Raw genomic sequence first — 16,381 nt, 5'->3', positions numbered from 1 at the left:
ATCTCATTCTCTCATTGCCTGTTTATTTAAATTCATCCTTTTTTTTTTCTTCCTAAGCAAATGTTCCCAGGAATATCAAGGTGTTTTTGTTGCAAAGCTCTAACTGATCCAGGGGGATTTGCTTCCAACAGCCTGTCTCTCCCTCGCCTTTCAACACAAAACTCCGTGCTCCAATCAAAATGAACCACCAGGGACCCCCGCTTCCCTCCCCCCTGAGCAATGCCTGCTCCGAGTGCTGTGATAGCAGCCTCTCTGCCATTGATCGCAGAGTTTAGCACAGAGCATGTATGCCACTGTTAGCAGAAAAACAAAGACCGCTCTCCCTTTAATAGCGGCGCACACTATTAACGCACCTAATGTCTCCTGCTTCCCTGTGCCCCGAAGAATGAATGAAAGAAAGCAAATCGCAATTAAAAAGGTTAACCGGGGTCCACGTCTCGTCTCAACTCATCTTTTTGACACAAATCTTTTTCTTTTTTCTTTTTTTTACCTCTTATACAGACTGGTGTCTTTAGGGGCTGTACATACACTTGCCACAAGAGATAAAAACTCGCATTCATGTCTTGCTCATAATTGCATTCCTTGTTGCAAATCTAATTGTAGACACTGAATGCAAAAAGGAAACACAGCGTTATTGATCCTCCTAACACAAACCAGGAGGATCTCATGAATTAAGAATGAGATAAATTAAAATGAACTCCAGAAAAACGTGGCTTGTGGTCCACCATGAATAAACTACTAGTCATATATATATATATATATATATATATATATATATATATATTCTAGATACATATATCTCCTCCATGAATACAGTGTGTGTCTGTTTATTTAATCCAGGGCTGATTTACTTGTGACAGAGAATAAATTCTTCTATTTTCCACGAGCCTCTATAAAATTGCCATCATTTTTAATTAATTCTTAATTAAAATATATTACACCACAGCTTCTACCCATCTCTCTTGATATTCTAACATAATCAATTCAGAACCATTTACATATCATTAATTAAAAGCTTTCCTCTCTCATCCTTAAAATCATAATGAGGGCCGATTCCTCATTAGTAACCTATAAGGGAGAAAATAACAATACAGCAGAGAATGGATGGCACATTCCTCTGTCAGTTCTTTGTCTCCTAGTTTTCTGTTTTTTTCTTCTTCTTCTTTTATTTTTAGTATTTCTCAATTGGATTTCAGAATTACAGAGTTATTTTTGCAGGCTCAATGAATACCATGGACGAAATGAGCCACTCTTGGTGCATGTTTGTGTCTGTGTGCTGATAGGCATAGTGATACAAAAGCCCATCAGTATGTTTTAATTTTTTTTAAGCACAAAAAATGTCAAAGAATGCATTTGCATCATCTACAAATCCAAATTGCAGTAATGCAGGAATGCATTTTAAATGATTTATAGAAATTAAAGTTTTTCTCCAGACGATGCACTCACGCAAACAATTCCGCTCTAAAATTAAAAGCATTTTCACTTTGATGCACCCCCATAGATCATTTTGCTATGGTCTCCCTTTCAAGCAGCCAGCGCATCTTTCCTATCTCCCCATCTTGAGCTCTCTCTTAAAGACAAGAAATAATATCAAGTAATGATAGGTATTGTTATGCCGAGGATCAGGCGCATTCTGATTTTTATCGCTCGTCTCTCACAGGTGCTCCGGCGTTACTTGTCAGGACTGCATGTCTGGGTCTTCCACATGTCAGATAAAAATCGCTGCACTTGGTGTTTCGGCAGCCTGACAGCAATTTATTTGAATGTTTTGTCACACTGGTGTTGGTGCATTTTGTGTGGGCTGCTCACCGGAATGGCAACAGCTCAGAGCTTCCTGACACTCTCTAACACACTCACACACGAAGAGACACACACATGTGCTAGCACACACACACAGTCTAGCATAAAATCCCAGATGCATACTGTACTATTTCTGCCCTATAATTAAAACCAGAGTATGTAAAAAAAAAAATTAAAAAAAATCAGTTGTAGACTAACCAGTTATTTATATCTAACACCTCATAAAACAGGTGACACTATATTATTAACACTGGATATCCTTTTAAAAAATAATTTACACCTCCATAACCACACACACTGATGTATATGAACCCAAAATAAAATGTCACACCAGCTGGTAAACAGGCGGCATTGAGGTGGATCCAGAAATACAGCCATGAAAATATTTAGTGTATATATTGGCAAATCAGCTAGAGATGCACCGACCACGCTTTTCCTTTTCTTTTCTTTCAGGATTTTGACCTATTCAATTTTATATTTTTTATATATATATTTTTTGGTTTGCAGTTGTTGTTTTTGTGAAGGAGTATAAAATATAAAAGAGAAATACACTCAGTGCAGCTCATTTTATAGAGGTAGTAGTTTTGAAATAAAGATTTACTTTTGTGGGAATCACAATTATTGGTGATGAACCAATCTGGGGTTTTTTCTGGCTGATACAAATGTCAGTTTTTCTGATTTGGAAATTTTAGTTTTAACCACTGTTTTATTATTACTATTATTATTATTATTATTATTGGGGATAATAAACAATAAAACATAACGGTAATATGGAAAAGGTGATTCTAACACAGATTCATCACCATGTTTTATGCATCAAAACATATGCCCCTAAGCTTTATTTAATTTATAAGAATCTGAGAAAAGGAAAATCAAAGTAGATGTTTTTGGTAGACCCATTAATAGATCAAAAATTACAGCAATTTATTATTTTGATGCATTTAATGAATAGGGAAAAAAAATCAATATTTTTAAATTGTTTGACTCAACGATCAAGAGAAAATTAGATGAGTCTGATCACCGGACGACCAACCAGTGTGTCTCTAAGTTATCCCACTTGTTTTTGTTGTATATTGTAATTAAAAATATATATTATTGTTTTGGGAGCATGACAAGCACAAAACCTCCTGCAATCTTGTGATTCTCCGATATGCCATGGAATATAGAGGAAATTAATGAAATCCTCTCAAAGACAGGAACTCTATTTTTACACTGCGATAATTAAAGTACGGTGCAGTTATAATTTACAGCCCTCGCTTAATTGCATAGGAAAAGTAAAATGGGAGAGCACTACAGTATGAGAAGAGATTAAATGTGTGTTTGTGTGTGTGTGTGTCTCTTCAGTCAGGAAGGGTGAATGTAAAAGAGCTCTGTGCGCATCTAAACAGCAGTACTGTATCTTTTAACATCGTGGAACGTATCAGAGATAAAGTAATGAAATATACACTCGTCTATTTTTCCACAACCGAGCCCTTTGACAAATCGAGTACAATCCCAAATCTCCATAAATCACTATTAAAGACAAGTATATCATCACCAGCGCATATATCTTCCCCAGCCTGACCTGTAGACTAATGAGAAAAGGCCCAGACTATCTTGTCTGATTAATTAATTCAAAATGTCGGCTGTTATTCAAATGTGAGGCTGGTGTTATTTGAATAACACTTGACAGCGACGCCTGAAGAAATAATTTCTGGTTTGTGGGGTTGCTGCGGCATTACTGATGATGGCTCATGGAAATGTTAGAAGCCGGGGAGTATTTTTCCCCTCTTCCTTAGTCCTCCTGCTTCCTCTCAGCTTCACAGTCATGATAGCTCCAAGAAGTATTTCATTACTCCAACCAGCAAATCACCCCTCCCCACCCTTCTTTACAATTATGGCTCTAAGTATTTCTATTTTTATTTTTTTTTCTCCACTGTCTGTCTTTTCCTCTCTGTTTGTATTCCCTCCCACAGCCAGCCCAAATCTACGGGGCAGCGCTTTGGCTCAGCGAGAGACATGCTGGCAAAGAGGAAGGTCATGGTTTTTACAACTGCAGCTCCTCAATGCTGACAGCCCGCGCTGCCAAAGTGACACACTCTGTTTGGCTTTCCCACGTTCATACAGCTCCACGGTGCTTCGTCTTTATCAAGAAGTACACAAACACACGCACACACACGCACCCCCACACGCAAATGCACATATTTAATCAGCTCTGAGCTGTGTTTTTTGCTGTCAAAGTGCAGCAAAACATGCTCACGTACGGACATTTTCAAAGAGCTGAAATGATAAAAAGTAGTGGAATTTAAAATTTTTGGTGTCATTTTTCTGTTATTACAAAAGCTGGTTGACAGAGCATCGGGAAAGCAGTCGCTGGAGGAAGAAAATCATGAATGTACATGCTGAGGCCCAGGGGGCAGTGCACCCCCTACTCTATCGCTTCCTTCATCAAGCATGGATTCTAATCAGGGCTGGGGAAGATATAAGACGCTCAGTCATTAAATAAATTAACTCTGCCACTCCATGCTCTCCTTCAGCACCCGTGCGAAGCCCGCCGTGCTCTGCATACTTACTGGGGCTCACCTTCAACGCCGTACCCGAGCGTGCCTGCCAGCACACACACATACACACACACGCGCGGATGCACGCACCAACACAGGTTAGGACTGAAATTTGAATGTCTAAAGAAGGAGAGGGACCACACCTCCTGTCCCTCAATAATGAGTTACCATTCATGATAAAAGCTTTCACATAATTATGTTAAGAAACCAAAAACAACAGAAGAAAGCATATGAGATTATGACAGTATGATAAAGTTTCTGTGTCACAGTACCATGTAAAAAAAAAGTATGACATCTTAATACCTTTATTGTAAAGAAGGGCAAAAATAGTTCCTTACTGTTGCTGAAATATCGCATAGTGTTTTTATACTTATAATAATATTTAGTTGTTGCTTCTTGGTTACACAGACTTAAACAAAAATGTAATTTACGAGTGCTTACTATGCAAAAAACTTGACATTTTACTGTTCTGCTCTTTATAGAGTAAAAATAGCGTAACAAACAGATGATCACTATTTAAATACTACGAATGTCTGCTTGGAAAAATTTGGCTGTTTGATAAAAATACTGCTCATAGCTAGCTAAAGTTTGAAAACTGTGTTAGCCTATTAAGAGGGATGGATGTAGTGTTGACAATGTATTTTTGTCAGTCACAAGAAATATTTCCAAATAGCAGAATTTAGCCTTCATATGTATTACTGTCATTGCCTGCTTTCAGCCAGCTGAGTGGCAGTGTCCAGCAACAAGTGGGGATGGGGGACAGTGCCTTACTCTATGCTCTAAAGAGCTGGAGAAAAACCATTTTCACTCTGTCACTTTCAATGGCCTAATTAAAACTTTACACTGAAAGTTGTAACATAATATTTAAAAATATTGGCAAACCTTGATTACACCATGTTGTAATCCTAATAAAGATTTCAGTCACCTCACAGTTACTAGAGATGAATCAGAATTGTCCACATTTATCTGGATTGATGGAATTCTTTTGTTTAGTGATCAGATTAAGTACATATACTCTGATGCATAATCCCTTCGTGTATTATTTGATTCAAATCGATGCATTTTTTTAGATGTTATGACTCTTTAAAAGAAAAATCTTAATTGGTTAAAATCTTAAAAGGCAGGTCAGACTTTAAAAAAATGTAACTTGATATTGTCCAGTCAAAAGCCTGATTGGTGAATGTCTAATAAAAACAAATGGAAAAAAAAGACGGAAAAAAAATCTAAGTCTACACAAACGATGACTAATCTCTAAAATCCAGTGTGAATTTTGACACTGACATGATTTTATTTTCTTTATTTTTTTTTTAGGATGTGAGCAGCATGCTGCCATTCATCAACAGGAAGCCAGCATGGCGACGAACAGTAAGAGAGCTCAGTGTCGGCTCGGATCACTGACACAAACAATCAAAGCTGACACAGTGTTCGTATAGCACCTGCCACTCTGGCAACACAAATAGATCAATATGAGGGGAGCTCATTCACTGTTTAAAACTCATATCCTTGCACCCACATCATCTTCCAGAGCAAACCGCCGCGTAAAAAGTGCATGCTGAATACATATCAATCACTCTGACAGAGGAAATGCTTATTTGAAGGAGCCGATGTGAGGCAAATGCACGGCGTCAGCAGAATGTCCGTTGTCAAAACTTGCCATTTGAATTTTTCGAGCACATCGCGCCGAGACGAATGTCCTCAGAAATCCCTTACGTCGCAATTTATGTCGTTTTAATGCGTGCTTTAATTCTCCATTACTTAGAGAGGAAGTACCTGGGAGGGTGGAAACGCATTAGAGAAAGTAAGAAATGAACAGAAGGGTCTGGGGATCTCTCTAGCAGACACAATTAAATATTCATGTGTCTCCTCCTAGGACACAACAGATACAGATCATTATCATGGCAACAGCATACCACCATTTTGTCCACACATTTGGCTCCAGATCAATGGGTATGTATTAAATTTCAAACAAGGAAGAAGGGGATGATATTGAATCTTTAGGTTTTTTTTTGGTAAAACGAGCCACATAAAGGAGAATTATCAGGTTATATTTGCACGTAATTGTATCAGATCAAATCAGCTTTGCTAAGGCATTTGGAGAAATGTCCTACAATTGTTGATGCAGCAGGACAAAAACCTTGCCCGCTATGTCAGTTATTCATTCTGAAATTCATTACAGTCTGTCACCTCTTGCTCGTAGTCTTCTTGAGGAGAAAACAAAAGAGGAACAGCGGCAATGTACGCTGGATGACCTCCACATCCTAAAGAGAGGAGAAACCAGGCTATTTCTTTTTTCCTTTTTTTGTTTTTAAGGTTTTCAGTCCCCATCAAGAGGAGCAAAAGGAGGGACAGCATTCCCCCGCTCGCCGTCATTAATCACAGCTTTCTGGGAGCAAGTGCATATTAATTTCTGTCATCCCAAACATCATTTGGTATTGTTATGGCACGGCTCAGTCCTCATTCAGCAGCAGACGTTGGGCCGTTCCTCTTGGTCTGAGGGAAGACAGGGGCCTGTGTGGCGGCGTTTCAGAGCGAGAGGCCTTTATCCCTGGGGCTCTGACACCAATTAAGCCGTTTCACCGAGAGACGAAAAAAAAATAAAAAAATAGGGACCCGCCGTTTTGCTGTAACATGAGCCAGCACCTAACTGCTGGCCCCTCGCCATCTTTCCATTACTTCAGAAACAAAAATGAACTTCAAGGAACTTAAGAAAACAAAAACCATAGCCAGCTCAGCAAATGACTTTTATTTTAGTAAAACTCCCAAACAAAATTATAGAGGTGTTTAAGAGTTTGTCCATTTAACACCAGCAGTAGCAGACCTGACTCCTCCTCATGGGCTGCAATGAAACTATTATACGGCTGGTTTATAATTCTATAAATTTATTTAAATGCGCAAACAAAATCAAGATATCTTTTCTGGCAGTGCACAAGCTCTAAGATCCCCTTTTTCTTTCTGTGTAGCCTTTTAGAAAGCACCACAGTGGAGCTTGTCTTAAGGCTACAGCAGAATAATGCAAGGTTTGCTATGAATTAAATATTAGAAATCTTAACACGGCAGCCAATAAGAATTATTTGCCTTATTAAAGCAGCAGAAGACGCTGATTAAAATTTCATTGCATTGCAGTCTTTTTCCCATTTCTGGCGCCGATATGTCATTGTAATGTACGAAAAGCAGAACAATGGTATCTGGAACAATGGTGAGAGGAGCTCAAATTTAAAGCTTGCAGAAGAAGAAAAGACAACTCTCCAGGAAAATAATCTTCTGAGAAAGAAAAGAGCAATTTCAGGCAACAGGCTTCCAAGTACAACAGTGACAAAGACTTTATAGTGAGATTTAAGACATATTTGTCAAAATATATCTAAGCTGCGAAACTTCCCCATGTATTGGAAAAACATATCCGCACTGTAAAAAGGAACTTTGGAGGTTATTAGATATTAGCTAATAAATGTATTTACATTTTAATCAAGGAAATTAGTTTAATGAAGCTTAAAGTCTAATAACAATACCTACTTTATTTTTGTAAAAAAAGATAGGTTCAGAGAACCTGCATGAATTTCAGCAAGTATTTAAGTTTGTAAGCAGCTCTAACTAGTTTAGCATCAGCGCTAATGCTAAACTTGCTAGCCCGCTGAGCTTTACCCCGAAACAGTTTATGATAATGAATAACACATCATAACTAAGGTTATAAGGGGAAGTGTTTACATTGATGGAACAGATTGAAAATATGTATTACTATTTCATTAGCATTTTTCTCTTAATTAGTTTAGCAACAGAGTCAATGCTAAAAGTCAAACTTACTCTCAAGCTCAGGTTCTTAATTATTTTATCTAAAGTGTTTAACAGGAATAGTTATCCAAAATATACATAACATATACACAAATTTAAAATGCTTATTTCTCTACTGTAGATAATAAACAGAGTCAATTTTGTTGAGTAAGTTTATTTAAACTCAAATCAAAATATATTTTAGCTCTTAAACTTGCATAATATCTATTGAGAAATATGATACAAATCTGCCCAGATAAACTGTGTGCAAATTGCCACACTAATTTAATTTGGTTACTTCTACCAGCTTATTTTATCAGTGTAAAAAAAACACTCACACACAAACTCAAAAAAAAAAAAACATTTTCCACATCAAATGACATAATCTAATCAAGATTATGTGTAGAAAAGCAGGAATATGAGCAAACGCCTGGTTTTTATCAGTGTTGCTGAACTTACCACTGATAAGACTTTGAGTTGTCCACATGTAATGTGCACAGAGTAAATGAACGTCATAGACTCCCATTGTCCCAGGAGGGAACGCTCTTCCCTGAAACACTAGAACTAATGAAATAGAGACCTACAAATAGCAGTCATTACTGAGGGAGGACTTGGTTTGCACCAGCCTTTTCACTCTAACCCTGTTTACACGTATAACCAGCTTCATGGCATCACATAGGCACCGTAAGTGACACAGACACAAACAACGTGAAACACTGGGACTACAGTCTCCAAAATAGTGTCTTATTTATTTATTTATTTATTTATTTATTTATTTATTTATTTATTTATTTTGCAAAAATAAATTCTGTTCAGCTTAATTAGAGCTGAAATTTAAAAAAAAATAAGTTATGCATTTACATATTCGCAAATGATCGCTGCAGATAAACATGTTGACATCTCTTTCTCTGTCCTTCTGTCAATAATTAAGTAAACAAGTAAGTGCAAATTGCAGTATTTTCAACGGTTAAATCTCGTCAGTAAAATCAGTGTCAGCTACAGAAGGGGGCTTGTGGAAATTTTAGCTCCAGCATGCATGGCAGGTCAAAGTTTTTTTGTTGTTGTTTTTTGTACAGCTTTGACAGCAGTCCAACTCCAGCGATGTATGAAAGTAGAGTCTTTGCAAACTTGCATCAGTATGACAAGTTCTATCACTCATGTCGGTTTTACTCTGTTTACAAAAACCACTACTTGCGATCGATACAACCGGGCAAACGCTTTTCGAATGAAGTCCTAAATTTGCTCTACCTTCTCCCTGTCTGCTCCAGGTTTGTTTTTTTTTGTTTGTTTTTTTGTTTTTTTCACGTAAACAGGCAAGAGGGGCCGCCGACTCGCCGACAGGCCCTCTCCCACTGCTGTAAACTAATTTCAATCAATCCTTCCTTTTTGCATCCAAAGCAGCCTCTGCTGGCTGCCACCGCCTGAAGATAACTATTTCACCACCTCTGTCATGCCTAATTAACAACTCAGATGTACAATTTAGAAATTTCGCAATTAACCTAGTAAAATATTGTTGGAGGATGCTAATTGTTATGCCAGTTGCCATAAAGGCTCATTTGCATAACGTATGTGCAAAAAACAATTATGAGCTGTTGATCGCACAGGAGCCCTGCAGAAAACGCTTGGAGCGATTGAGTGGGAAGAGATGGGGTGGATGGGGGTGGAGGGGGTGGATGGGTGGGGTGGAGGAGGAGAAGACGTGTGCTCGAGTGTGCAGATGGAGGGACAGCGCCGGATCATTGTACATAAAAAACAGATTTGAGAGGCCATGTGCACAGCTACACAAGGCAGCGCCGCTGCAGAAACATCTCTCCCCACAGCACAAAAGCATTTACCCTTCCAAATGAAACTGATATGCATGCTCTTGTTTTTTTTACTCTCTCTCTTTCTCTCCCTGTCCTCTTTGTCTTGCTCTCCTTCTTTTCATCCCGGCTGATGGGGAAATGGAGGGTGTTTGGAAGCTACTTAGATAATAGCCACATCTTCCTCAGTCCCCCTTGTGCTTTAGAGGAGGAAGCAGCGGCCCTGCCATTGAGCCAGCCAGGAACCCAGCTGTGCACGACCCATTCGGCACAACCGCTATCTAGTGAGTACAGCCGCATCACTGGGGCTCCACGAGACAAAAAAGCAGCCAAAGTCAATTGTCTCAGCTGCTGAATAGCTTTCTGTTCTCTGTCATGCATTTACGAGGGCTTTTTTTTTTCTGTGTGAAGAAAAGGGACCGAAATACAATGAATTAAATGTACAAAAATAAACTAAATTATAGTAAAAGTTTGCAATATATATATATATATACATTTATAAAAATATTATTTTTTAAATTTACATTTTTTTGGAGGCTCTTTATCTTTGTCTAGGAGTAATAAAATATTTTTTTTTCTTCAACTTCTGTTTGTGACAGTATGGTGGGTCTGGTTGCTGTACAATGTTGGGGGAAACTTGCTTTAAAGAGTATTAAAATCAAACATCTCCCCCCCAACGCCACCCCTGTTGCATTACTGAGTTTATTAAATTAAAGCCACGGCAGGAAACACTGATTTTTTTTCTTCTTCCTTTTACGCTAACATGCTCAGTCCTAACTATGTTTTTTCACTCCTGGCAAGTTCTCTATATCTCTATATTGAATGTTTATTTTCCAGACAATACTTTCTTTCAGAACTCAGCAGAACATGTAACACAGACAAACTCCTAAATCCTCCCAGAAGACCTCCTTGCTTTTTATTTTTTCTTCTTTCTTTTTCTCTTTCTCAGAATCCAAGTCGGACACATCCAGGCAACATTCTCTTGGCCTTCGAGCGCAGGCTCTCCCTATAATCCACAGCTTTGCACACCGGATCACAGCATTTATCAGCCTGAATCTGCTACAATCTCTCCCTCTCTCGGTTACCTCTTTAGACCACCTCCCCGTCCTCCCCCCCCCATTTTCTGAACCTGACGAGTCAAAGGTCAGGAAAACAACAAGTCAATACGCAAGCAAGACGAAGAAGAAGCGCCTCGCCGCTGAGAGAGAGCCATGGAGAGGGGTAAGCCCCTCTGCAGCGCGCTGTGATTTAGCCTGTAATAGTTTTCTGTAATCTCTTTCTATTGATTAAACCTCACATCAAAGAGAAGTCTTGCTACAGAACCTCTCTTTTCCTGCTCAGAAATACCATATGGAGGTAATCTTTCACCTTTGTTATTCTTGCCGCTCCCACCGCTGCTGCTGCTGCTGCTGCTGCCCCTGCTGCTGGGAGCTCCTTCTCCCAAGCATGAGGAGGGGAGACCAGTGGGATAATACAAACCCAGCTCGGGGGAATAACTGCGAAACTCATCTGAATCGCACACAAATTCCACTCAATGCACCCATTGTCACCTCGCGCAGCTTGAATGTTACCTATTGTCCTGAAGCATGGCAGAATTTTGCTTTCAGGTTTGATATTTGGAACCAAAAAGAAAACCCCTCGCCAGCCGAGGGACAAAGAACGACACAGGCGAACCAAATTTCACTTTTTAGCTTATCTAAATGCAAAACTAAGAAGAAGAAGGAAAAAAATGAGGTTGGGCTGGGCTCCTGCTAAAAACACTCAATTTAGTGACAGGCAAATGACTTCATGCTGCCACTTAATCTCATTTCTTGCATAATGCTCTCTAATTAGCATATCAAAGTGAATTAATACTTCTAGGGGCATTAGCTATGCAGGAAAATGCTGTGGCTCTACAAAAACAGTTAGAGAAGCGCCATAAAGTTCCAAACACCCTGACAAGTGCTCAAATGTCTCACTCCACTTAAAAAAAAACTAAAAAAAAGCTATTTGACATGACATGACAATAAGTTCTGATCACAGCGATTACAGCAAAGAGTTGTAAAAAAACAAGTGTTGCTCAGGCTGCAACGGGTTCCTATGGCTGAAAAGCGGCGGTACCGTGTTGTGATCTGAACAGATAGTGTAAAGTGTGAAGGAGACGCCAGCGAACGATGTGAAAGGCTCGCTGCGTGCACTGGAGGAGTGGACCGGTCAACAAGGCCAGCAGACCAGTTGAGCTCTGTCAGACTCGGAGAGGGACAGACTGGGACTCCACAGCACAGGTTAACCACACACACACACACGCACACACACACACACACACACGCAGATTGCATGCAATGCGCACACGTGAACTCAAGCGCACAGAAAACTTGCTCTCCAATATCTCATCTCTTTCACACACATTTATTCTGAATCTCACACGCCCACGCTAACGGCGAGCACGTAAAACTTTTGTTGTGTCGTCTGAAATTAATTTTCCATTCTGTTTAAAAAAAGAAAATAGATGTTTTTAAAACATTCAATGTTGGAGTTGTAAATTCAGAGAGGGAAGCAGAGTGTGATTTCAGAAATAAATCCACTAATCTATTTCTGTTCCATCCACATATCAGACACGCGTTTGTGCCTGCCGCTAAGCACTGCATCAGATCCACCACTGGTGTCATTTATGTACCTTAGTCTTATTTGTCTATATTTAAATTCTCTAAATTCAGCGACAGCACAGCCACAGAGCCTTCACAAGACCGAGGAGCCCGAGCCGGTCCCTGTGGACGCCACCTGTGTTGAGGAAGTTCATAAAGTTTTATGATCTCCTAAAAGCTAATTTCCTCATAAAGCGCACAAAGGTCACAAATCTGGCATGGAGGTTTCCTCATTAGACTTTTTCCCTTTTTTTCTAATTATTTCACCACCAGAAACACACCACAAACACCTGCACATTTCGTGCTTTAAACCTTAAGAATTGGGTGTTTAAATAAAAGGTTGTTTTTTTTTTTTTTACCCTGGTCTTTAAAAAGAAAAGGGTCTTAGATTGCTTCATTTACAACCTGAGCAAGGAGTTTATCTAATTCACTCTATTTTATTTAAATAAAGACATCATCGAAAGAGCTCTGTAGCAGGTCCTGCAGGCTCTAATGTTTTTGAAAAGTTTTGATCTTTGGACCTAAAATTCAGTTCTCAGCTCGATTATGTGTGTCATCTCGCAGGCGCGTAGAATGTTTCAAAACCTTTGCTGTAAAAATGTGTGAAATATTCATACAAATGCTAAGCAATTTTCTGCAAATCGATTTTGATTCATATCAGCAAAAATAACTTGACTATTTCTTGTTTTTTTTTTTTTTTTCTTGCTTCTGTTTTCTGCAAATAAATGAGACTCCATAGAGTAGCACTCTAATTATAGACACGCAGACTGTAGTCTGCTTGAAAGTGTGGGATTGTTTTCATGTTATAAAGCATGAATTTCCGTGTGATCTTGGCTGTGTAGAGCATATGCTGCGGGATTTCCCCGTCCTGCTCTGTGCCAGGGGTAGGGAAGCACGCTTTCTGCTCAAATTCAAAAGACAAGACGCTCCTGCAGGAACGAGAGCATCTTCAGTGGAAAGTGACAACACTTACTGTTTCCACATGGCACACAGTGACAAATTTAAAAAGGTGATTGATTCATTCGGGCAGAGGTCTACCCCTCCACCACCCCGCCTTTCTCTCTCTCCTCTTCCAAAAAGAAACCTTGCAACCTTAACCTGCACAATGCCATTATATCTATTCTTCTATTGGTTTTTTCCCCCCTTTTTTCCTAAAATATATATTTTTTAAAATGTCAGGCCATTGTTTTTTTATCTGTAGCAGGAAAATCTTACCTGTCTTTTCTTTGATTTCACAGAGAACGCTGAAGAGTGCTGGTTTCATTCTGTGACAGTTCAGTCCATGTTTCCTGTTTCAGTATAAGAAAAAAATAAAACACTCAAATAAGGTCACAGATAAAAAAAACATTAGACATGAACAAGTTTAAGCCTCTATGCACTTCACCTCACACACTCTTATAAAAAATAAATGTTACCTGAAGTTTAACATCTATTATGAAAATTGCTTATTGTCTAAATGATGCTTTTGTGGTTGCATCTATATGGGGCTGAATTTTAACAACAGTCTTGGCTGAAAACTGACATGTGTGCAGCACCAACTTTTTTTTTTTTTTTTTTTTTTTTGCAACACCACCACCTCGCTCAGGTTCAAACAGGTAGTTTAAATAAAACTATGTTGCTCCCTATTGTGACAACTTTCACGTGTGTTAAACGCTTCGCGAGGCTCAGCCGTTGGGCATTTCTGTTCTTACAGCCAATCCGGTCTATTGTTAACACACTGGGACTTCAGGTAATCAGGGCCAACAACATCCCTCAACAAAGATGCGTCCAGCGATTTGCTGGGAGGGCGAACTTAACAAAACATATAAATCAACCAACTTTGCTTGCGCCTCGTCCAGACTCTGATCGGTTATGGTCATGATCTGATGCAGAATGTCACCGATGTCTTGCTTCCTCCCGTCCCCGTCCGTCCCGTCGTGTCCGTGCGGAGGCGGCAGCGGCATGCCTCCCTGCACCGAGTGGCCGGCCAGACTGACGCCGCCGATGGACTGCATGATCCGGGCTTGATCGTCCATAGTAGCCGCTAAAGAGTCTGTGCACTGAGCCACACAAATTGAAAAACTCATATACGAAATCGGCTAGGGCATATGCCGTAGAGACTAGGATGGATGCAAACGCAGTGTTTGTTCAGCGAAATAAAGACGCGTGTTTCTTGAATAATAACTACAGCAGGTATATGTATGTATGTATCTATCTATCTATATATATACATATATATTTAGTGTGAAGTAGTCCTCTTGATGCTTTCTTTTTTTACGCGCGGGTCCAAAGTGCCCCAAAACGCGTGGCAGTGTTTTGCGTGAGGAAAAAAAAAAAAGAAAAAGAAAAATCTTTCTTCTTCTTCTTAAAACTTCTTCGTCAAAATTGACGCTCCATCATATCCCCGCTCCAAATCCTCGCACCGATCAGTCTTTTTTTCCCCGCTCTCTCTCACTCTCTCTCTGCGATTTAACACCGGTAGTGGAGACAAGAAACGGTCCTTGGTGGTCTCTTCACCAGAATCCCCGGCGCATGTCCTCTTGAAAATGTCCAAATCCCCCTTTGCGAAAATTATCCAACGTGAAAATGTGTAAACAAAAAATAACGGTAAAAAAAAAAAAAATACAATAAAAATAAATAAAATAAAAAAATCTCAGGCTAAATCTCAGGTAAACGTGGAGTAATGTTCCCTGTATATATTTTTTAAATCACAATCTGCAGCACAAGGTGTCCAAAGGTTACTATTAAAAAAATATGAAATGTAGAAAAAGTTGAGATTTTTGTTGTTGTTGCAAAAGAAAGGGGAGGAAAAAAGCAACGGCGAGACGAAATTAATTAGGACAGAACGCTGTATAAAAGGCGATGCGCAAAAAATATCTTGCCCTGCTGAAATTTATGAGCTCCAGCCCCTCTGCCTGTGTGTGTTTTATGTTGTTTGATGGCAGCGCTAGTGAGCGATTGACAGTGTGCCAATGCCACTCACTCAGTGCAGACGTGTCAGAGTAGGGTACAGGGGTAGGAAGGAGGAAAAAAAAAAAAATTAAAAAAAAAAATACAAAATACCGAAATGAAAATGCACGCTCCGCCCTGCAGAGGAGGGGTCTATACTCTTGTCACTTCTCGCCCGAACAGCGAAAAACAAAATGTTAAGAGCGAGCACTTAGGATGGTGATTATAATGATGAAAGCACGGCTGAGTCCCCTCTCTCTTTCTTGCAGCGGCTGCAGGCAGGGTATCCTCTTTCCTCGCGCGTGCACGCTGCAGCTATGTGCATATTCTGTAGCAATGATCGAGATTTAGCTCTGCAGCACCGCGGGCAAATGCATAATGAGAGTTTTTGCACAGTTTGATGAAGAACTGCATAGCCGCTTGCGAGCCTCGGTTCGAGCCAGGCGAAGCAGCCAGACATGTTTATATTATTGCAAGTGAAGCTCCGTGGGCCAATCCGGGCCCGGAAGGATGAAGACTGACGAGCCGTCCGTCCTATTGCTGGCAGATGCATGACGCCCAGAACCCACCCACTCCATCCCTCCATCTTCGAGCCCGCTCGTGCAGAAGGATGGGAACTTCTGATTGGCCGTTGCCACGAGTGACATCCATTGCACAAGCAGGCGGCGCTGCTCGGTGCTCCTCCGCAGTTGCTATGGCAGCAGACAAGTTGTTAAGCTGCTGGATGCGAGGCAACAAATATACAGCGCGCTCCTACAGCAGGCATCTATATTCCGGGGGAAAGAAAGAAGGAAAAAAAGCAAGCGGGCTGCTTTCGGTTTGAGGCCGTTTTCGCACATTATCTGGCAGTACAGAAAGTTATCGGGGAATAAGGCTGGCGTTTTTATTCTTTAGTTTTTGTTTTACTGAGCAAGAGTTGTTG

General features: G+C 39.9%; 1 protein-coding gene across 9 annotated transcripts in view; it reads right to left on the bottom strand.

Moving 5' to 3' along the window:
• Positions 1-15,932, bottom strand: part of pbx3 (PBX homeobox 3) — a 77,988-nt gene extending 62,056 nt beyond the window's left edge. Inside the window, exons 1-2 of one of the 9 annotated variants that reach the window (XM_023343878.1) lie at positions 14,350-15,932; positions 13,747-13,826 (exon numbers count right to left, since the gene is read on the bottom strand). In XM_023343878.1, coding sequence (XP_023199646.1) covers positions 13,747-13,826; positions 14,350-14,597 — 328 coding nt within the window. In that variant the 5' untranslated portion in view covers positions 14,598-15,932. The remainder of the gene's footprint in view (positions 1-13,746; positions 13,827-14,349) is intronic. The other 8 variants (XM_023343880.1, XM_023343884.1, XM_023343879.1 and 5 more) reach the window with 8 other exon arrangements.
• Between the last annotated feature and the right edge of the window lie 449 nt (positions 15,933-16,381).

The sequence above is a fragment of the Xiphophorus maculatus genome, chromosome 12 (assembly GCF_002775205.1).
Source record: "Xiphophorus maculatus strain JP 163 A chromosome 12, X_maculatus-5.0-male, whole genome shotgun sequence".
Classification (NCBI taxonomy): domain Eukaryota; kingdom Metazoa; phylum Chordata; class Actinopteri; order Cyprinodontiformes; family Poeciliidae; genus Xiphophorus; species Xiphophorus maculatus.
This window is presented reverse-complemented; position numbering and strand designations above follow the sequence as displayed.